This window comes from Polistes dominula, unplaced genomic scaffold, assembly GCF_049000335.1.
Source record: "Polistes dominula isolate Pdom_NZ unplaced genomic scaffold, Pdom_raw_medaka contig_32, whole genome shotgun sequence".
Lineage (NCBI taxonomy): Eukaryota > Metazoa > Arthropoda > Insecta > Hymenoptera > Vespidae > Polistes > Polistes dominula.
The window spans coordinates 2,490,251-2,514,973 of record NW_028300880.1 but is presented as its reverse complement, the minus strand read 5'-3'; the positions used below and the strand labels follow the sequence as shown (position 1 = coordinate 2,514,973).

Sequence of the window (24,723 nt, the reverse complement as noted above, 5' to 3'; positions counted from 1 at the left end):
GAATAAAAAAAAAAAGAAAAAATAAAAACAATTTGCGCGTTTTGTTAAAAAAAAGATCGAAAACCCTTTTTCATTCATTCGCGCTCAATTTTTTTTTGTCTTTTAAAAAATTTTTTTTTTATAAATAATAATAATATTTTATATTTAAAATATTATTTTAATATATATTAAAATATTATTTTAATACATATTAATATATAATTTTAATATATATTATTATTATAAAAAAAAAAAATGAAAGAAAAGAGAAAGAAAAAGAATTGTTTGTTTCGTTTCTTCGAATTTTTGCGCGTGTGCTAAATTTTTGTTTTTTGTTATTTCTATTTTTTATTGCACTTCCTTTTTTTTTTTCTTTTTTTTTTTATCCTTCGAGAGTTTTTTTTTTCACATGTAATTTTTGTAAAATAATACTCGCTGCTTGTGTCATTTGTTCGTCGTTTTTTTTTGCTTTCCAGCGTTTTGTTTCTTTTAAGTTTAATTATTTTTTATAATAAATTGGTATTCTTTTGTATATATATATTTATATGTATATTATTTGTTTATATGTATATAAGTGTAGTATATTTTTCTGTCATTTGTTTTCGTTCTTTTTATTTTCTTTTATTTTTGTTTAAATTATTATAATATTATATTTATATATCGGCACTCTATGCTCATTTTCTTAAAAACTACAATTATTTTTTCGTAAGGCTGGCTTACTCAGCTTGGAGGAACATTTTGTTTTCTTCACTTGTTTAATTATTTATACATATACAATAATAATAATAATAATAATAATAATAATAATAATAATAATAATAATAATAATAATAATAATAATAATAATAATATCGTCGTTTCTAGAAAAAAAAAACAAAAAAAAAACCCCCAGAGAATAAAAAACAAAAAAAAAAAGAAACGATTCATCGTATTTTGCGATTATTTTTCACCGATAATAATTGTATGTGTGTGTGTGTTAGTTTTGAAAAGTCATTCCACGCATTTTTTTTCTTTTTTTACAGAGGGTGCCCTTTTTTTGTGCGCTTTTCTTTTCGCACTATGGTATAGTTTTTTTTTTTTTTGCTTTTCTTTACTATAATTATTTTTATCTCACGTAATCTACTACTCGTACTCGTATTTATTAATTAATTTAATTTAATTTAATTTAATTTAATTTAATTAATACACGACCCTACGGCGTCTAAGTTTTTTTTCTGTTTTTTTTTTGTTATTTTTTTTTTTTTATTATTATTATGTTGTCAGGCTCTACAGGAAATACTGCTTCGTTTATGTTTTTATTATTTGTTTAAATTTCTTTTTTCTTTTCTTTCCTTTTTTTATTTATATATATAAAATCAATTCTATACACACAAATATATATATATATATATATATATATATATATATATATATTCTTTCGTTAAATATTTTTATTATATATATATATGTATATACAATGTATTTTATGCATGCGTTATGTGCGTTTACGTTTGTTTTCTCGTAATTTAAAATTTCTACCGAGTTTTTGTTCATTTTCTTCTTCTTCTTTTACTTTTTCTTCCCTTAAGGGATAAAAAAAAAAATGATACTCACATCAGACTATTTGTCTAACAAAATAGGATTCACGTTTCTATATTTAACGACCCAGGATAAGTCGTATCTTATAATACACTTTTACGAAAAAGTTATTAAAAAAAAAAAATAATAACAACTTGTAAAAATTATTATTAAGATATACATAGTAAAAAAAAAAAAGATAAGGAAGAACACGTTTAATGTTTTAAACAACGAATCTAACTCGGTAGTAAAAAATACGACGATGTTATAAATCTGGCACATGAAATTTCTAAAAATAAGTAATATATATATATATATATAAAAGAAATTTATGAGAAAGATACTGATAATAATAATACTTAATAACAATAATAGTAATAATAATATAATACGTAATTCTTTGGATAAATGTAAACAAAAAAAATATAAAATAAAAAGTAAATAATTAAAGTTTAATTTCTTTTGTATCAAACATACGACCATCTAAGCGTCTTAATCTGTTCCCACTCAACCGGATGTTTCAACCTCATATGATTTCGTACACTGTTAGGATGTGAAAAGGTTTTAGCACAGGAAACAACAGGACAGGTAGGTGAATCCCTAGGATAATGATGTTCCAAATGAGCCCTCATAGTGCTGATCTCCAAGAACGAAGTACTGCAAAGTGGACAATGATAACCATATTGATGATGATGTTCACGTAACATTCTCTGTTGCCTGAAATATGGCTGGACCCTTTGAAACTTGGCTGTGGTAGTAATAGTCGTTGTACTTGCAACTGCCAAGGTATTCGTTCCTGATTGGTCGGAGTCATCTTCGGTTGGAGTTGTACCCGCTGCTGTTGCTTGTTGTTGTTGTTGGAGATCGTGAGGAGTAGGAGTAGCGGATAATGTTGGATGATGATGATGATGATGGTGATGATGATGACGATGCCGATGATGTTGCTGGTGATGGCTGTGGTGGTGGTGGTAAGCCGCACCCTCTGCCTCATCGAGTCCGTGATCTGCAACCACCACCACACCAACGTTACCACCAGCCACCACCACCATAATTCCCCCACCCCAGATAACTAACACACACATATATGTATATATACATATATATACTACAATTCCAAACCCCCTACCCCCTAAACTATCCCCAAACGAACTTCTCTTTCCTACACACAGTTATCGCATAACGTTGTTCCTGTCTCTGTCTGGTTGTCTCTGTGGGTGGTGTCTGTTTGTCTGTTTATCTGTATATAACCTGTCTCTCTGTTTCTGTCCTTCTCACACCCTTTCGAGCGTCATTTAGCGGTTACGTCCAGCAAGTGATTACTGCCTACCGATATCAGCGCATTCCTAATCGGTATCTCCATTCGATATCGTGCACAACGGGGGACACGGATATCTCGTACTAACATTTAACGATAACATCATGGGTATTACGTTAGAGTGTCCCTTTTCACGTTTAAAAGGGAAGTTTATGGGGTGGGGGGAGGTCTGGGGAGATCGAATGATGGAAACTTTGCGATATCGTGCATTAAACGTTTAACGATTGATTTTTGTTGTTGTTTAATATTATCTCACGTGCCAGATCTATATCGTCTTGTATTTTTTTTTATATATTAATCTTAAATAAATTTCTTTTTAAATAATACTACTAATAATAATAAGTTATGTCGTAAAATAATAAGATAATTTTTAGGTTAGGTTTTCTTCTCTTATATTTCCAAAGTATATTTGTTTATTATTAATCACTTAGCACACACACATACACACACATACACACACGTACATACACTTTCTTTCACTCTATTTCGTTCTTTACTAAATTCTTGCTAATAATAATAAAAACAAAATGGAGAGATGGTTCTAAGAAGTCGTATACGTTAGCAGATTTAAAAAAAGAAATGGTAAACCGATGATAAGTTTACGATTATCATCAAATATTGGTAATTGATAAAAGTTTACGAATGAATTGTATTTAAAGTGAATGTAGTCAGATGAATGTAAAAAAAAAAAAAAAAAAAAGATAAAATAAAGTGTAGAATATAAAAAAAGTCATAATAATATGTGTTCACGGTTAAGATGACGGGGATTGGTGTTGTTGACTCGAATTGCCAGTTCTTTGATGTATTCCGTGTGCTTGTAGTTGATGATTGATCAAGTAGTGTTTGGTTTTGCATCTTTTGCCGCATATGTTGCATTGGGGCCACGTGTCCGGTGGCGGCCAATTAGAATGAACGTTTTTGACGTGTTGTCTGAGGTTGCTCGGGGATGAATAACTTCTACCGCAGTAACGGCAAACGGGACGAGAATCATCATGACGTAGTACCGCGTACAGCCTCGAGAAACTTCCTACGACGTGTGTTGATGTTGTTGATGTCGTTGTCAAAGATGTAGTTGTTGTTGTTGCAGTTGACGTTGATGACGATGAAGTTTCGCTGGCGGCCACTGCAATTGCCGCCAACGAAGAAGAAGCCTCCACCTGATCTTCCTTCTTCAGTATCCCCGATCCTACAACCAGGACGTGCCCATCAATTCAACTGTTCACTCTCTCTCTCTCCTTTCTTTCTTTCTTTCTTTTTTTTTTCTTTCATTCTCTCTCTCTCTATCTTTCTCATTCACTTTCTATACTTTCTCCTATTTATTGCTTTTCTTTGCTTTTTATTTCTTTTTTCTTATTTCTCACACATACGACACACCCCCGTAACGTTTAAAAGGGGGTTAACACACACCAGGCACGTAGACTGTTCATTTTTCTTTTTTTATTTTATCATGCACGTGTACAATTTTGCACTGCGTGCCAGTACTACGTGCCAAGATACGTTTCTGACCCATTCTTTTTTCACATACACATACATACATACATGCATACTTTCGTTCTACCAATAACCTTTCATCTATCTTTCATCCTTTCCTCACCAATCCCTCCTCCTTCACCCCTTAGGGGCACACACATTCTTTTCACTCACACTCTATCTATCTTGTTCTCACTTTCTTCTTTTTTTTTTGTTTTTCTACCCTTATGCAAGCACACACTCTCGCATACAATGATTCAAACAAATGCATTTTTCAATCCTCCCCTTTATATACACACACACACGTACACAGCACACATACGATATGCAAACTACTCTCGTACTCTCAGGGCATGCCTGGTTGTAGGATATTTTTGGTTGTGTTTCTTGTTGGCGTTGTTGTTGTTGTTGTCTTGTTGTTGTTTCTTGTTTCTTGTACTTGACTATCCATTTTATTTAATTCTTTTTGTAGATTTAATTTTTAAACATTTAGAATCACTTTGATTCCTTGTAAGAATCAATTCTGTCTGTCTGTCTCTTTTTCTCTTTTTTTTTTTTTTTTTTTTTAATTTCTTTCTCTCTCTTTTTATCTCATTCTTCAGTGACGATTAAAATTGTCCTGAAATGTTTCTTTCATCAAAGACACATCATCCTTTTTGCTTTGACAATCGAGTTTTTCGACGTTTTCAAAAAAATTCCTTAACGAAAGATGAAAGTGAACTAAAAAAAAATTGGGCGGGAAAATGAAGGAAGAGGATGAGGAGAGGGAATAGGTGAAGAGGAGAGTTTTCCGAGATTTCAACAGCATCCTCGTTGTTTTCTTCCATTTTTTTTTTTTATAAATATGTATTAATATTTGTATATTAAAATGTTGTATTCATCGTCACCATTTTCATCGTCATCTTCATTGTCATCGTCATGGATATTTATCATTTTCGTGCATTCAAACTCATCATCGAGAGAAAGTAGAAAAATAATAACAGAGAGAGAGAGAGAGAGAGAGAGAGAGAGAGAAAGAAAAGAAATTGACAGATAAAGATAAATAGATAAAAAATAAGAAAGTGAAAGTAGAAAAAGAAAGAAACAAAAAGAAAGAGAGAGAGAGAGAGAGAGAGAGCAACAAAGCCAAAAAAAAATACCCAAACGAAAGAGATAAAAATTTTTTGATTAACAAAAAAAAAGTAATAATAACAAAAAGGAAAAGGAAAGATTTGGTGAGTTGATGACGGGGGTAAAGGAGTGGGGGGTGAGGATGAAGAAACACAAGGAGAGAGAGAGAGAGAAACAAGAGAAAGAGATACTAACGGAGAGAATGAGAATGAGTAAGAGAAAGATAGAAAGATAGAAAGAGAGAGAATGAGAAAAAGATGGAGTGAGTGAACTACGTAAGAACCCTCGTATTGATCCACCCTCTTCTACTCCTCCTCGTTATGACTATCTTTCCTACGAATCTCTAAGCAAAAGGCCTCTCCCACTTTTCTGCACGTCTCATTACGTAAAAAGGGGGGTTGTTAGATATCCTCTCTCTCTTTCTTTCTAACTTTTTCAATCTCTTTCTTTTTCTTTCTCTTTTTTTCTCTATGCTCATCCCTTATTTTTCTTTCCTACCTACGCGAACCTCGAACAACTCAAATCACAACGAAATCGGCACATTAAATCAATTCACGTTTTATACCCTCCCTTACATCTCCCTTTTTTATTTATTTTTTAATTTTTTAGTGAATAATAAAACAAAGTGTGAAATGAAACGCATTGGCTTGTTATTATTGGGTTGAGAATTTTTTTGATTGATTTTATTTTTTTTTTGTGTGTTAAATGATTCGATAATTGGTTTAAGGGGGGTTATGGGAATTGGGGTTTATTTGATTTTAAATTATTAGGAATTTTTCTTTCCACCCCCTTCTTTTTTTTCTTTTTGAAATCAACCCCTCGCATTTGTTCCAAGCATATTTTATAAATTATTTTTAACGTCGTAGAATAAATAAGGTTATTTTAAGTGCCAATTTTTTATTTTTTTTTTTGTTATATTGATTTTGTTAATTTATTCAGAATTATCAAATCCCCACCCCGTACAATTTTTCCTCTTAATATTTTTTTTTAGAATCAGAATTTAAAAAATAAAATATTCGATATGATGAATGATGAATTTCTGATGAATTATGATAAATTGTGATGATAAATTTGAAATAATTTGATTATTAATAATTAATTGCTATTATGGTATAGACTCATACATAAACATTCATACATTTGTTCATACACGTTCATACATGACGACAACATATATTATCATAGAAAGAGAAATCGTTTATAGGACACTAAGGTTTAATAGAAGTTGTACTAACAAGGAAAGGTTAGTTGGTTGGCTGGTTGGTTGGTTGGTTCCAGAGTACTACCAGTCTAACGAGAAAAAGCTGGGATCTTCGGTCCATGTTCTGATTTATGGGTCCACGACGAAGCAATTTATTAGAATTACAGGACTACGTGTATAGTGGTGAAAACGGAAAAGCGTATTTCCAAGTGATTTATGCATCAACTCGATTACGCCGAATCCCAGTCACTCGGATTAAGGTCGACTTCCTTTTAGTTACAAAACCAAACCCCCTTTCCAAACACCCACCCAAACCCTAGAACCTAGTGTCCTCGAGATTTGGATGCCAATTTTTTATTTTTTTTTCACATTCAATTGAACTAACCGTTCATTTTCTTGTTAGAGAAGTTCAGTATGATTCATAATTTTTGTAAGTTGCAAAATCAATCCACTGAATACACCCACCCAACACCCAAACCTAGTCTTCGAAGTTTTGATGTATTTTTTTTAGTTTTTTGTTGAAGTTGAAGTTGAAGATGAAGTTGAAGATGAAGATAAAGGTGATGACGATGACAGGAAGAAGGAAAAAATGACATGACATGAAAAGAATCATCAAAAAATAAACGAAAACAGAGTTGAAGATGAAATTGAAGTTGGCGATGAAAGGGATAGGGAAGGAAACGATCAAACTAATACAATCGAATGAGTTTTGTTAGTAAGAATCTTAGAGGGATGATTGTGGGAGTCCATTAGCAGCGTTTTCTCCGATAAATTGCGTTGCATTAACGAAGGAGAGGAGTAGGAGAAAGTCCGCTGTTCGAGAAGCAGTTCAGAAGCTAGTTGATTGGCCGAAGGGTGAGCATGAAGATCGATGTCTTAGGGTTTTCTTAGAAAGCACTCTTTTATACTTGCGTTTACTTTTCTTTTATTATCCTATTTTCCTATTTTCTTCAATCATACACCCACGCACCCCTCACACACACCCAAACACACACAAACATCCCACAATAATAGCTGATCTGATAAAACAATTTATTTTCTTATTTTCTTTTTAGATACATTGGCAAATATTATAAATTTCTTAGATGTGTTTTCATAATTAATTAATTAATTAATTAATTAATTAATTAATTAAATAATTAAATTTAAGATTTTAATTAGAGAAAAAAGAAACCGTAATTGAAGTTTGTTCAAATCTAATTAAAAAATTCACGAATAAGAATTTGTGTAAAATAAGAAAATTTGTTTTGCAATTTTATTGAGGGAAGGGGAAATTAGGGAATTAGGATTGATGATATTTCTTTGTTTTTTTTTTCTGAGCTTAATTACCGATATTATTTTTTTCTAACTTTGTGTATGTGTCTGTGTATGTTTGTAGCATCGCTGTCGGTAACAGGAACTTCCTTCCCTTCTCCTCTCTCTCTCTCTCTCTCTCTATCTCTCTCAATGTTCAAGTTTTCGATCGGTTAGGTCTAAGGTATACGCTTGGCACGGCTTAGGTTTATGACAGGCGGTTTGATGTATGGGGGTTGGTGGAAGAGTAAAGGGGGAAGAAGGTAGAGGAAAGTTTAATTTAGCTGGGCACGTGTGGTTCGTTTCGAACATTTTCTCTGCCCTTTTACTACCACCACCCTTACGTCTTACACCCTCCACCTTCTGTCTGTTCCTTTTACATAATCCAACTTATATTTTTATGCAAAAAAAAAAAAATATTGCAGGGTAACCTTATAAAATATATTTTTCTTTTAAATATCAAATATTTGTTCGGTGAATTTTGCATATGGGATGACCCAAAAACTCCCCACCACAACCACAAAAAAAAAAATTAAATTAATTAGATGATTTATTTGATTAGGTTTGTTCATAAATCCAGGGGAAGATTTTTACAATCCTAATATGATAAAAAATGAACAACCATTATCACGTTGAAAATATTTTGGGATCGAACACAATTGACACCCTTAATGCATTAGGAAGAATACAAAAAACTCACATATGGATTAGGGGATGAAAGGAGAGGGGGATTCAACAGACAAGGTTACGATGATGGTGTCTTAGATAGATTTTTATATACGAAATGGTTTAAAAGCACAGTGTAACCTTCTTTTATACAATCGAGTCAAAACTGTTGAACGGAAAAATCCTTGGGAGTGTTTCGTTGATCGTGTGGTATCCCCAAAAAAGAAAAAAAAACCCCTAAAAGCAGCGAGTATACAGTAGTAGTAGTGGTGGTGGTAGCAGAAGTGGTAGTAGTGGAAGTGGAAGTGGTTGTGACTATGCCAAAGGGGGTAAAAGGGAGAGAAGAGGGTTGAGTACCGGGGGCAAGTGAGGGCAGATCAATGCGGACATGTGCGGGAAATTGCACAGGGATCGATCCCAGGACCTTCGGGGGTGGAGGGGGACTAACATCGGCCTCACTATCTCTCTCTCTCACTCACTCACTCATCTATCCATCTCTTTTTGTTTTTCTTGCCCTACGAGATTCTCACCACCCCCTTCCCCCCTTTTCCTTTTCCTCTTCCCTCCCACCACACTTGTCTTTCCTACCTTTCTCTTAATTTATATTTCGGTTCTATCCGAATCACGCGTTTATTTCTATCAATCATTACGATCCTTGTTTATCTATTTCTCATCGTTTTATTTGACTTAGTTTAATCCCTAGATTGTGTTTTTTTCCCCTAGGATCGTTATAAAAAGTTAGGTTAGATTTATCAATTGTTATAGTATATTATAAAAATATAATAATATTATTATATTATATTATTAATATATAATAATAATATTAATAATATATAATAATATTATATATAATATATATTATATTATATATTATTATTAGAAATATATAATAATAATATAATATATATATTATTAATATAATATATTATAACAATATAATATATAATTGTTATAGTATTATACGCAATATTTTGTCGAAATTTAGGAACATTTTTATTGGCTAAAACAATAGTTGGAGGAATGTTGGAACATAAAAAAAGATTTAAAAAAAAATCTATGATATTTTTGATTAGAGATATTTCGCGAATGTGTGTTGTATGTAACTATCTAGGGAATTTAAATAGTTCTTTTTCGTTTTTCTTTTCATTTATGATGCACGGGGACTTTTTTATTTCGTGTTTTTATTCGTTTAATATTTTTACTACGAATATATTCATTTCTGTCTATCTTTCATCCCCCTTTTTCTATGTGTCTGTCTGTCTGTCTGTCTGTCTGTCCGTCCGTCTGTCTCTTTTCCTGTATTTTACCCTCTCACATTCACGAAATGCCGGGTGGCTTTTGCGCGTCACTTACCGGAGAGGTTATTGGAAGTTCCTCTGCCGAATGTCGATCGTGGATGATCCCCGGGGCTATTGTGTTTTTGTTCGGAACGCTTGAAACGACGAAGGATCGACGTCTCTCTCTCTCTCTCTCTTTCACTCTCTGTAATTCTCTCTCTCTCCCTCTCTCTCACTCTCTCTCTCTCTCTCTTTATTGGAAATTTACGAACGTGGGGCCTGTGTGGTTAATGAAGGATTCTGATATAGCACCGATCAGTTTGCACGAATAGTAAATGGATGTGGGATCCCTTTTACTCATGGGAGGGACTACTTTAAGGGATGATTATTATTTGTCGATCAGAATATGAATGAATGAATGAATGTTGGAATGAATGAGGAACGTTAGACAAGGATAGAAATACTTTCTTTTTTTTTTCTATCGACTTTCACTTGTGCATCATCTATTGGGTTTTATGAAGATGTCATTTTCTGCAGATGAAAATTTTCTGAAGATGAATTTTAATCTGACGATTAAGACTATAGACTTTTTTTTCTTGTTTTCAGACCATACAGAAAATGGTACTGAATTATGGTTCATGGAAACTTCTTAAAGTTGTCATTCAGTTTGCGAGGTTAATATCATTCATTTCGTGTGTTGTGCAACCAAATTTGTGATTAAAAAAATGGTAGATAATTAATCATGTTTCAAATGCAGATATTTACCATCGGTTGGTAAAATAGATTAGATAAAAAGAAATCGTGAGAAAAGATAATTACAGAATGATTTCTTTCATCGTTGCAATTGCATGGATTTAAATAATCGCTCGTTATGAAAATTCAAACGTTGTTTTAATATTGACATTGATTAATTTATATTGGGTTGCATTGAAGAAAAAAAACTTGCTGAATTAAAAAAATCATTGATACAACGATTTAATTAGCATCAGATATTTACCATCAGATGGTAAAAAGAAAGAAAAAAAAAATCGGTGAAATGAGAAAAGGGAGATTTCGTTTACAACGTTTATAATGTTAACAACGTTCTCTTACGTTCCCGTGAGATCTAATAAAGATTTATTATCGAATCGAGAAAGGTTCGTTGTTTGTTTGAGAGTCCGGCAAAGGCAAAAGCTTTCCATTCTTTTTGCAAAGAACCCTCCCGCCGCCACCGCCGCCGTCTTTATCATCTAGGGAATAATGTCTAGGGGAAATGTGGAGTATTGCTGACAAAACCATGGCATTAGGTAGCAAAACTCTCGAGAATAAAAAAATAAAGAAAAGATAACACTGAAAAAAACTTACCGACTAAAACGAAAAAAAAAGACAAAATAAAATAAAATAAAATAAAATAAAATGAAAAACCCAAAGTTGAACAGAGTTCTCTTGTTAAATTGATGAAGAATTGTGTTACTCGTAAGAGTATAAAAAGAAAAAAAAAAGAACAAGAGTAAAAATTTTGGATTCCGCAGACAGGAAAAGTGGGGAGAGGCGTACCTATTTTCACCGATATCCTAGAAAACACACATTAGTCGTGTGTGTCATCTAAGAATAACACAGAATGATCCAGACGTCTCTATGAGGAAAGAGAGAGAGAGAGAGAGAGAGAGAGAGAGAGAGAGAGAGAGAGACGTTATAATAGTATTCAAATAAAATATATTAGAAAGACAGGCCTAGCTTTCATTTGGGATAGTTGGCTGAAGTAAACTCTGACGTTTCCTATACATATGCATGTGTGTGTATGTAATAGCAAAAATTCTTCATTAATCCCACCCTAAAAATATAACCCAACATCGAATTTAACATGATCTAACTTAGTCATAGGTAACTTGAGTACTATGAGTTAAAAGCATTCCAACTCTCTTGTATCTGTGATGGAAATCTAATGAAAGAAAGAAAGAAAGAAAGAACAAAAAGTTTTAGCAAAGTAACTTGTCTGTTTCCTGATAGTAACCTCTTCTCGAAAAGCATCGATCGAAAGGAATTCAATCAAACTTAGAAAGACTTTCTAGTAGAATCTTACTTGGGTTGAGAGGGTGGGTAGTAGGATTTTACCGTTTGTGTCTGTTCAAGATGCTCTTCTGGATTACAGTAAGAGTAAACAAGTAGAATGAACGATGAGGAAGTATCTAGGAATACTATGGTAGACTAAAAAAGGGACGATAACAACTGGCCAACTTGGTTCGTTCACGTTTCCTCATACTTATGTGTAACTTTGTGAAAGAGTTTGCTAGTATTATCAGAGAATATGAAGAAAACTATTCGATGACGAATAAGAAAAGCAAAAGAAAAGAAAAATATGAAATAGGTTGAAGAAAAGGAAAGGAAAGGAAAGGAAAGGGAGAGGTTAGGGAAGAAGGGATGAGTAGTTGGAGGGAAGGATGGTAGGGTCTGGTCGTGAAGAAAATCAATGTGGTCAGAGATAGAGAAGTTTGCGAGAAGTGGTTGTTGGAAGAAGGAAGAAGGAAGATAGAAGATTCCAAGAAGACGAGGATCCTTTATGTCGGGTCACGTCTTTAATATACTTCGCGTGGGTGGTAGTAGTATTGGTGAAGGTGAAGAAGGTGGTGGAGGTGAAAGGGGGAAGGTATGGCTACGGCAGAAGCTTAATCAATCTTCTTGCCAAAGTATGGTCTATATATGTGTATGTTGTCTTGTTAATTTAGACATTTTTTTTTTAGTAAACAATTGTTTTGTTAGTTTGATTATTATCAGTTTATAATTGTTGATCAAGTTGCAGTTATTGCATGTGTTTTGTATGTTACATTTTGAGCTCATGATTTGTTAAGTATCACTGTTTTTCATATTGATTTGCTAATAGGTTTGGTGTTTTCGTAATTGATGTAACTGTAGTTGCTAATATTGTTCTTGTTGTGTTGTAGTTATTGCATGTGAATGTAGATGGATTTTTGTAGAATGCATTTTTAACTTATGATTTGTTAAATATCACTGTTTTTCATATTAATTTGTTGATAGGTATGCTCTTTTAGTAATTGATGTAATAGTAGTTACTAATATTGTTGTTGTGTTGCAGTTATTGCATGTGAATGTAGATGGGTGTTCGTAGAATGCATTTTTAACTTATGGTTTGTCAAGTATCACTGTTTTTAGTATTGATCCATTGATAGGTATACTGTTTTACTAATTAATGTCATAGTAGTTGCTAATGTTATTATAGTGTTGTAGTTATTGCATGTGAATGTAGATGGGTGTTTGTAGAATGCATTTGTAACTTATGGTTTATTAAGTATCACTGTTTTTGATATTGATCCATTGATAGGTGTACTGTTTGATAATTGATGTAATAACTAGTTGCTGTTGTTGTTGTTGTTGTTGCAGTTATTGCATGTGTTTTGTATGTTACATTTTGAACTAATAATTTGTAAAGAATAATTATGTTTCTGCTATTCCATTAAAACAATAAGTATACTGTTTTGATAATTGATGTAATAACTAGTTGTCGCTGATGTTGATGTTGTTGTTGTTGCATTTGTGAGAGATTGGTATTCTTCTTTATCGTTTCCATTCTCAAATGGCAACGATCGATCCCAAACGACTAGGAGTGCTTAGGGTGAAAGAGAAAGAGAGGGGCTGGAGGAGGAGGAGGAGGTGGAAGAGGTGGAGAAGTAAACGGAGTATTCGTGACGACGATATTGAGCGTACCTACGATGAGGGAATACCATCGGGTGCTGCGGCATGTGGTACGCGGAACTTGGAGAAGCTAGAAACCACTGGCACCATCAACATCACCATTCCCATCACCATCACCATCACCATTCCCATCACTATCACTATCACCCTATTCCTCCTATACTACTACAACTACTATTTCATTGTCTGTGTGTTTCTAACTTTTACGACGTACAACTTTCTTTCCATTCGATTTGTAGATTTAGTTTTTTATTTGTTTTTTTTTTTTCATTAACAATATAGTTTAACCTTTTTCTTTAAAGTTATATTAATAGAAATTGTTAAGTAATTATTTTTTAGGTTAAAATATAGTTTGATTGCAATTGAGTGATGGTTGCATTGAAGTTTACTCTTTCTGTTGGTTTTAATCAATTTTTTTTAAATAAATATAACCTTTTATTTATTCATAAAAATTATTGTTCAATTGTTTTTAAATGTTTAATTCGAATTTTGAATCAAATGTGTGCAATCAATTAATGAAATCATTTCTACAATTTCTTATTTTTATTCCTATTTTTGTTTTGTTTTTTGTTCTGTGAATCTAAATTTGACGTAACAAATAACGAGAATAGTAGAATAAGAAAAAAAGAAAAAGAGATTGGGGGTGGTTGGGGGTTGAAAAAAATACGTAACGATTTGCTAGAATGACGTAGACGAATGCGACAGATTCCAAGAGGGAATTGCGATTGTCATTTGTCCGAACAACGCAATATACCGTATAAAGTTTTCCTCCGGCACGTGGATATCCTCTTAGAGAGTAGGGTGAAACCGAAGAAAAGGGGATTTCCAGACATTAAGGGAGGTAACAGAAGAAAAAAGGAAAATAAGAAAGAAAGGGATAAAGATAGCTGGACCATGTTGAACGATTGAAGAAAAGGAAAAGATCAAGGACAACCGCTTATACCTACCCTCCCCCATTTCATACAAACACACACACATACACACACGCTTTACACGTATACGTACATAACAATATGGCACCCAAAAAAAAATCAACAATTCGGATTAGTTGTTAAAAAATACGAGTCAAAGTTAAAATAAAAATTATCAATTAATGGAATGATGAAAATAATTTTTTGAAGGTCATAGGAACGAGTATGAATTTTTGTCGGAAGGGATGATAAAAGCGTGGGAGAATGGGGTGGTCAGAAAAGATTAGGAAAGTAAGAGATGTGGGGGTTGATGTTTAGGATGGTTTGGAAGCCGAGGGTAAAGTGAGAAGGGGGTTGGTGGTTAAGGGAACATGAGGGATGACGAAAGAGAATCTTACTTTTCTTAACTACGTTGGTACATATAAGAAGAGGGTAACGTTTTCACTCATACACACACACACACACACACATACATACAAACATACATACACATTTGTATTACATACACGTACGTGAAAATGGGCGTGGACAACGTGTACTCACGCAATGGCATCCCTCTCGAACCCAACTGGTCCCTCACTAAACTTCAATCCACCCTCCTATTTTTTTTCTCTTTTTTACGATTCACCAAGTGCGTATACTTTGAACTTACGTCAAATGAGAAACAAGGACACCAACAAACAAAAAATATAAGTAAAAGATTGTATTCTTTCCTCTTCCTTTTCTTTTTGTTATCTTCTTTCTTTCTTTCTTTCTTTCTTTTATCGGCAAACAAACAAAAAAAACTCGTCAGTCCGATAAGAATCGGAGTCCGAAACTGAAACGAATGCCAAAGTTATCCCGGGATCGGGATACGAGTGATAGATGACTCTAATCTAAGGATAAAACGCGATCTTCAGGGCTTTTAGTAACACACAGTGAGGAAAAACGTGATCCTTGGTTTAACCAGGGAAATAAAATTCTACTGGTATTGGAAAAGTTGCTTGGTTTAGGTATGGGATGAACTATGTGTGTGTTGTATGTTTGAGAAAAGGAAAGATGATCTTTGACGTGTAATTCTTTTAAGGATTATAAATCAAAAAAGAGTTCTCTTGTAAGTTGGTTTATCATATTAACATCTATTCCATGATCAAAGTTACGCAAAATATTGGCAAAGATCTTTTTTGTTTTGTGTAAAGTATCAAATCACCTGGACGATTAAAAGATCATCCCTAGATTTTTCATGTCAATGGGTTTAGATCATTTTCTTATTTTACTCATAGAGTGCAAGTAGAGTGTTAGGGCTTTTAAAACAAGCTTTGAGCTTTGAAAGGTAATCAACCAACCAGAGTACTTTTATGATGATGTTAGAAAATAATAAAAATATTAGCAAACGTTATTGGGTTTATAAAAAGTTGTTATACATCAGAACTAGGAGGATTTGGGTATTGTAACCAATTGGAAGAACCTAACGTTTAACTTGGAACTATTATTTTATTTTGACATCTTCCAAAACCCAATAGAAGAAAGAAAAGATGAATGGGATTGAAGAAGAGAGTAGTAATCGTGAAAATAGAAAGCACGGAAATGGATAACCTTGTTGTAACGTGAATTGGGGGGTTAGGGGGGATGATGAGAGATCGTTTTAGGGTTGGAAGGAATAGGGGGTGGGCTGGGGGTGAGGTGTTCTGTTCTGTTTAGTCAGAATGGGGAGGATTAGTAATAGAACTCTTAGGTAAGACCAAATGGGAAACTTTTTCATCGCGTGGTTGACGATCGTACATCGAAGTTAGTTGCGTGTCTCGTGAAATAAGTTTTGTTGGGTCTCTCTCTTTCTCTTTTAGAAATCGGTGATCCGTTAGGGATCGAAACCAGGCGTGGCAACCTAGACTAATCTAGTAGTTTGTTACCTTGCTTGCTAAATATTCTTCTAGGTTAGGTGAACCCAATAGATCATGGTGGGGAATAATCGAGGGGTGTTCAGGGGTCGGATTTGATAAATATGAAATGATTTCGTGATTTGAAATTAAGGGTGAAAATGAAAGTATCCAAAAAAAAAAAAAAAAAAACAGGAGGGAGAAAGTAATCGAAATCGATTTGTTGAGAAATTTTAGGTGAGAACAACCACATTTGGTACTTCTTCTATACATGTTTAGAAATGTTAGATGTCTATCTGTGAGAATAGAAGAAGTATAAGAGGAAGAGGTGTGACAGAAGATAGTGCAAAAGTGATAGAAGAAGAGTTAGGATAGTTTCAGTTTGAGTTAGAGTAAGTGAGATAGTGTATAGCACTACGTGCTGTTTGTTGAATTGTGAAGATCAATACGACGCACTCAGTTTCTCTCCCTCGCGATTCCGTTAGCATGTGAATGTGAATGTGAATATGTGTGTGTGTGTTGATGCATGCGAAGCACGTAATCTCTCTCTCTCTCTCTTATTCTCTTTCTCTTTCTCATCCATCTGTCAAATCCCAAACTTAACTTTTAACTTTTCTATAAATACTGAATAACGAAACATGTTTTTTAGATCGATGATGAGAATAAAAAAGTCAAGAAAAAGAATAAGAATAAAAAGTAATTAACAAAAGTTTGGTTTTCATTTAAAACAAAAAATCATTCCTTGCCAAAAAAAATATTAATCGTTTAAATGCATTTTTATACTAATACTATCAAAACGTATTATATACACACATACACACATACATGCTTGACCATATGTACGTTGAATTTATATTATACATTTTAATAATTAAATTCTCATCCCTTCTTTCTATTTAATACTCACACTCATACATACATCTATACTCAAATATACACACGAATATATTTTTATCGATCTTAAGAGTAGGGAACATGAAAAAAAATTAATCAAGGGTAGTGCAAGAAGAAGAAGAAGAAGAAAAAGAAGAAGATTTGACGAATTCAGCAGATGTGGTCTTGCTGTTTGAGGTAAAACCCTTCATTTCCTATCCTTAGGGTAAAATTAGTCCAATAATCGTCTCGTAACGATTTTCTATATTTTTTTTTGTCCTCATAATCCCTCCATTCATTTCCTATTCGATCGTAGATTAAGAAGATGGGTTAAAAATTTACCCTTCCCCCACCCTAGCTAAAATCCTAACTCGTTGACTTGCGTCAGATAGCATTGAAGGAAGAAAAATGAGGGCTGGTCATATATACGGTGATACAGTTTTTTTTCTGCACACATCAGGCCGTTTTTTAAGGAGAGCAAATTTTTCAGACACAAGTTCCAACCCCCTATTTCTTTCCTCACTGCAATAGCCCCTTCCCAACCTTCTGTAATCCCTCCTACAGTATTTTTCTGTCTTTCTCTCATCGTCGGTCAATCGAGGAGGCCTACTTATCGAAGCGTCGAAGGGCGAACACCCTGCGCACTGCGGTAGGCGCACTGTACGAAAATAGGTCGGCCTACCCCCTCCCCACTTCACTTCCCCTTTCTCTCTTCTACCAACCACCCCTTTCTTTCTTTCCCTAGACCACTCATCCACCCCTCCCACCTACACTTCTCTCTTACCTATCGACACCTCCGCGCCCACGTCTTCTTTTCAACCCTCCCCCTTCCCTTGATAAAAGGAAAGGGTGTATACATATATATATATGCGAAGTGACTAGCCTTTATAGTCTTTTAGTCTTATGTACAAGATTTTTTTTTGTCCGCTAGTATTAACGTTTTCTTCGGTTCCTTTTCTGTCTTTCTTTTCTTTTTTTTTTTTTTAGGTTATGTACAACTGGTATATACACGAAAAACGTTACTAGGGTTTTACGTGGGCTTAGAACGATTAGAGGAAAAACATTTAAATAAAAATAAAAAGAGTAGGTTTTACTTAAACTATTAAACTGTGTGTGTTATCTTTTAGTAGTGGTAATTAATTGTTGATAGTTGCAGTAGTAGCTCATCACTGTTTTTCTTCTGACCACCTATCAGCTGATGGATACTGTTGCGATGATGTAGATTGTTGCTGTTGTTGTTGTTGTTGTTGTTGTTGTTGCTGCTGCTGTTGTTGTTGACTCTGTTGTTGAGCTTGAGCGTGAGTGGTCATCTGATAAAGGGGATAACTTTTTCTTTTCCTGATACCGTGCATCGATAACAAATGAATTTGCAAATACTGTTTAGTTTTGAACATCTTGTTGCATACGTGACAAGATATAAATTCAGTTTGTACGGTATGCACGTTGACGATGTGTTGTTTCAGATTAGAATTGTTCGAATAGATTTTACCGCATTCCGGGCATTTAGGTTTGCCAGGTTGATTGCCAGCTTCAAATTGTTGAAAACGGCGATAGCCTTGATGCAACATTGCGATGCTATCTATTTTTTCTTTCGTACAACTTTGAAACATCATACGCAATTGATCACTTTTTGATGACACTTGTTGTTGCTGTTGCTGTGATTGTTGTTGTTGTTGTTGTTGTTGTTGCTGGGTCTGTTGTAGTTGTTGTTGTTGTTGTTGTTGTTGTTGTAAGGCCTTAAAATTCTGTAGTTTCTGCTGCATTACCGTAAGTTGTTCGCTACTAATACTGTTCAAGGAGTTGAGAGTGTTCAGGTTACGTTTCTGTGACTGTTGGCTGGTGGCATGGTGGTGATGAGGAGGAGGAGGAGGATGATGATGATGAAGTAAGGAGGCTAGGTCCTGCCCTTTAGTGTTGTGCGATCCACTAATCTGGTAAGTATCAGGTCCGGCAGGTTCGCTTTTCGTCGTTGGTGTACCAGGAACCCAAGCAGAACTCGAGCTTGAACCATCTCCACCAGAGGGCTGCCACCGCCCTGGAACCACCAGCCAATGTCAGTCCTCGTCCAATCTCGTACGATCCCTTAAACACTAGTCAAACCTTTTTTTCCTCCCGCAACAGCCCTTTTTTTCCGATTCTTAATTTTTTTTTTTACTTTTATTACAATCACTTTGTATCCTAATCTCATTTTGCCGTTTATAAATTTTTTTTTTTCTATTCCCCCATTTTTCTTTCGGGCTCGTTGCAAATCTCATTCGTTTGTACCCACCCCTGTTCTCCTTTTTTTTTTTTTAAACTAATTGTTAACTAAATAGAATTGAAATTTCAATTTCTCTTTCTCTCTCTCTCTCTCTCTCTCTTTCTCTCTCTTACTCTTTCATTCTCTCATTTATTCTCTCCCTTTTTTTTTAATCTATCGTACTCTCTTTCACTCACACATATATGCTCACACACTTTCAATTTCTTTCGTACAATTTTATCTGTCCTTTTTTCGTTTCTTTTTTTTTTTTTTTAATTGAATAAAATGTTCATTTTAAAATTTAAATTTAAATTTAAAATTTAATTTTAATTTTAATTTTACTTTCTTAACGAATACGAAACGAGTTTTCGATTTAGACGACGAATCGCATCGTTTCTCGTGATTATACGTTTTCTTGGTGGTGGGGGTTGGAGGCGGGGCGGTTATTTGATAAAATAATTAAAAAAAGAAAGAAAATGGAAAAATGAAAGAAAAAAAAAGGAATAGGAACGGAAAGAAAGGATAATAATAATAATAATAATAAAAATAATAATAATAATTTCGTGCGTATGAAAGAAATACGCACAGTACGGACGGAAGTACCGTAAGTGGGTTTTCTTATTTTCTTTTATTTTTTTTTTCTTTCTCGAAAAGCGGATTAATATTCAAAAAGAATAATGTAAATTCAAATATGATTTTTTAATTGAAAGAAAAAAATAAAAGTGGTGGTGGTGAGGAGAAATGCAAAGGGGTGTGAGAGGTACGAGAGTTCCATGCATTCAACGGTAACAACGAGAGACGAAGAGTCCTTCTTCTTTGTTTGTTTTTCTTTATTTTATTTTAATTATTTATTTTCTTTTTATTTTTGTTAAATATTTTCCTTTTATATATACCTTATTTTTGGTTTGTATTGTTTATATAAATAGAGGAGTCATAAATATTCGACGGGAGGGTTAACTAGGATCTACGAGATCGTATCGAAAAATGAAAAAGTTCCAATGATCGTGCAAAAAAATCATTTGACTTACCATAATTTGGATCCTGATTAGATGCATGAATTCCTGACGGTCCTGGCATTAGTCCTGTAATCAATAAATTATTTTATTATTTATTTAAAGAAAAAATATATTTGATTTATGATATATTGAAGGAATCGTTCAAGTTAAAAATAATAAATAAATGTTGAATTATATTATTTGTAATTGTTATTTTGATAGTTTTATAATATAAATACCTTGTAGATTCAAAAGAGAGGCTGGAAAATTACTACGATGATGTTCCATCGATGAATCGTTCATTAATTCGCTTGGTTCCGTTTTAACCGAGTTCAGAATACTTTCGTTGTTAGAAATATCTTCGTTGTCGGACATTGAATTCGAATCTTCGCCAATTGATTGTGCCTAGAAAAATAAACAAAATCAACTATGAATTTTTTGTTTTGTTTCTTTGGAATCTTTGATAATCTTGACGCAACCCTAACTTTAAAATATTTATGAGTAACGTTAAAGTATAGTAACCCAAACAAATGTGATATGATGTAAACGACATATTTGATTTGTTTATAAAAAAAAGAAGTTAATGTCTATTTTAAAACAAATAAATAAAACATACAATTATAATTCTGTTTGGTTTAAATTAATTAAAATAATTCTAAATAATAACCTGAATGTTATTCGACGGAGTTGTATGTATCGTTGGTCCACCTTCAAGAGCTTGTCCCAGTAGTGATTCCTGTAAATCTGTTTTAGGTTCGGTGTTATTATCCCTTTGAGGACTATAACTTCTAGCCCTTTTATCTGGCGGTGGACTACAGTCGTCATCGTTAAGGTCTCTTCCGTTATCTTGCCAAGTATTACGTGGGGTTGCCTATAAAAAGAAATAAAAATATCAAACGATATTTTTTATTTTAATAATTTACGTTACATTTTTATTTTATCTTTCACAAATTTGTTATTTATTTTTTTTTATTATTCTAAACAAAAAGAAACACAGTCAACGTGAATCATTTGCTACCATATTATTTCAATTTAACATAACCTCAATCTAAATTTATCAAATATTGTTGAATAATATTTAAGTATTGTTTTTATTTTAAAAATAAGAAACATGGGACACAGTCAATACATCATTTTAATACAACATAATCCCAATCTTAAGTTATCATTATTACCAAAGGGAAAAATAGTGAAATCAAACGATACTTACAGGTGCACTGCAATTGTTACCACTCGAGGAAGGTTGTGGGGGCATTCTGGCAGTAACAATACCACTATTTACATCAGCTAATCCTCGGACTTGAAGTGATTGTGCCGTTTGCAAAAATCCTGCCAATTGTTCTTGACCAATGTTAACTTCTCCATAATACATAAAACGTAATAGGGATGCCACATCCGATGCTGTGACATCTTTTAGGATTATGGTCGGATGTCGACATGGGTTTTCCTGCAATTATAAAATCAAAATCATCAATGTAAATTCCCTTAGAATACAATCTTCTTTCTTATTCATTCAAACATTGATCAAATTAATAACAAAATTAATCATAAAAAGAACATAATCTATAATATTTTTTAAATCATTTCTAATCTGTCATATTTCTTTAAAGACAAATCATTTATATTTATCACAATATTTCAAATTAATCTTAGATTAAAATAAGCGTGATTCATACGTATTATATTAATACGAATGAACAATAATAATAGATACGTGTGAAAGATTTTCATGTATCAACAATCCCCATAGTTATAGTTTATTATTATTATCATTATCATTATCAATATAATCGAGATATAAACATATATATATATATATATACATGTATCTATGTGTATACATGTATATAGAAACGATCCTAGAATATAACTAGACACACATTGACTTTATTTCCTCCCCCCACTCCCATTGACATTCATGGAACTAGAACACGCGTATCCTCGGTGTTAATAAAATTCGATAGGTACGAGCCGTTTAGATTATAATCAACCCGGCACAGTGATATTATCGATGATGAGGTGCTCTATCGAGCATAGAAATATTTATTATCGCATCGTTGAACAACAAAGATAAACCAAACTAACGATAGAACGTCCATGAAGCGCGTTATACTCCCGTTATATTCCTCATGTTTGTTTTAGTTTAACCTCACCCTCTTTTCCTACCTCCTACCTCCTCCCCTTCCCACCACCTACCGTGTAGTTGGTTTGTGTCACTGAATTTCCGATAAACCGCATGCCAAATTTTTGACTTTTTACCTTTACCTTTACCTTTACGTCTAAACCCATCCATCCATTCTCACTCCCTAACCTTCCACCCCTTTCCCAACCCCTTTCAAACTACATCCCTGAGTCGAGATTGATTTTCAAATTGCCTTTCAAATTGATCCTTTACTAATATTATTCTACATCAACCTCCCTCCCACTACCACCCACCAACCTATTCACGTTTATTGTTTATCCGGTTTTGTCAATAGTTTCTAAAAGTAATTTATAAAAATAAAATAAAGTCAAAAACGTTAGGAATGATGTATATATATATATATTTTAAATTTGTTTTATAGGGGGTGAGTTAAGTGTTCGTAAAAGTGATTGCAATACGAGTATGATAATTGAACATCCGATTAATCGGATCACAGTTTTAACAAAGTAATAATTGAAATTGTGTTTTAAGAAATTTTGCGAAAATTTATTTGTTTATTTATTCATTAACGAAAGGAATGTTTCGAAATGATTGCGTTATAATAATGAAGAAACGTTTGATTCAAATCACTCAGCCATTTTGTATTATTATTTTTTTTTTTTTTTTGTTGAAATGTTAAACATTTTTCGATGAGGGAGAATGCTTTGATCGAAACGATTGAAATAATTGGAATAATTGATATAATTGTTGCCCAATAGTTTGAAAGTACATTGGCAAGAACCGAGGAAGACGAGAAAGAAGATGAAAAAGAAAAAAGTAGGGAGAGTGAAATGAAGGGCTAGGAAAAGGGTGGGAGGAAAAAGTGAATGGGTAAGAGAGAGAGAGAGAGAGATAAATAATAAAAAAAAGAAAGAAAGAAAGAAAGAAAAGGTAAAAAGGAACGGAGAACTCCGGTATGGACTCCTTTATCGCATTAACCAATTCAATTAACAACTTTGAGACAAGCGACAGTCCCTCTTTCCCTCCCGTCTCTTACCCTTCCCTTCCCCCCATCTACCTTCCCCTTTCAGTACTGCACTAATTAGAGCTAACGCGATTAAAACGGGTCAATAATTAATTGTATGGCTGATGTGTTGTCCAAAGACGAACGGAGGAATTGACAAATTGCGTTTTGACGATAGAATTTTTATTTTATTTTTGTTGGTATACATGGAAAATGGGGTGGGAGTAAAAGGGTTTAAGAATTGTTTAGGATGATTTTCTTGCTTGAGAAATTATTTCACCTTTCGAATTTATTATCGTTACGTTTTATAAAGCGAAATGATTTATAATAAAGGATATATATATATATATATATATATATATGTATATACTTTTGCTATTATTCAGAACAGAGGAAAGGGGATTTTGTAATGGACGTTGTGAAAGTTGAGATTAAATTAGATTATGAGTTATGGTCGAGTTTAGAAATTATGCAGAGTATGTTTCAAAGAGATTATATTCGATAATATTTTAGCTGAGATTGTTACAATATGTACTAGTTGTGTATGTACAGAGAATACGGTGATATATTATAATAATAATAATATTAATAATAATAATATTATCGATCATTATTATAATGTAAAATATCTTTGTGTCATAGAGTGTTAATTAGATTGGCTATTAAAGTACGTGTGTGGTTTATTACATGTCGTAAGATAAAAAAAACTCTGTACGAAATTATTTGCTAACCTATAAAATATACATATATATACGAAATATTGTATTTATAAAAGATATAAAATGATTAATCAATTTCTCGAATTAACAGATTTGATATTGATCGATAATATTTAATTAATTTAACACTTTGATCAACATTTACGATGAAAATCAACGAAAGTTTATATTAAATGAAGTTTTAGTTGGAATCGGTCGCCATTTTTGACCACCGATCGGTAGCCATTTTTTATTCATTTTAACCACGGGGATTGGTTGGTTAGCCATTTATGATTCAATTTGCGCAGGAATTCGTCATAGTCAATGAGGTTAACGTTAAAAGATCGTAAAGCCGATTTAATCGACTATTAACGGAGATTTTATTAATTTATGCGCATTAATAATCATTGATTAATATTTCAATATATTGTAGAAGAAAATATAAAT

The 24,723-nt window shown here is 33.1% G+C and overlaps 1 protein-coding gene across 10 annotated transcripts in view; it reads right to left on the bottom strand.

Annotated features, from left to right (window-relative positions):
* Window positions 1-24,723, bottom strand: part of LOC107066690 (protein abrupt) — a 92,485-nt gene that overhangs the window by 7,177 nt on the left and 60,585 nt on the right. For 9 of the 10 annotated variants that reach the window (XM_089176651.1, XM_089176687.1, XM_089176679.1 and 6 more), the window contains 4 exons: window positions 21,643-21,879; window positions 21,100-21,303; window positions 20,672-20,837; window positions 20,466-20,519 (listed from right to left, as the gene is read on the bottom strand). In XM_089176651.1, the coding sequence (XP_089032777.1) occupies window positions 20,466-20,519; window positions 20,672-20,837; window positions 21,100-21,303; window positions 21,643-21,879 (661 nt within the window). Of the gene's footprint in view, window positions 1-18,279; window positions 19,234-20,465; window positions 20,520-20,671; window positions 20,838-21,099; window positions 21,304-21,642; window positions 21,880-24,723 lie in introns of those variants that run through there. The other variant, XM_089176692.1, reaches the window with a different exon arrangement.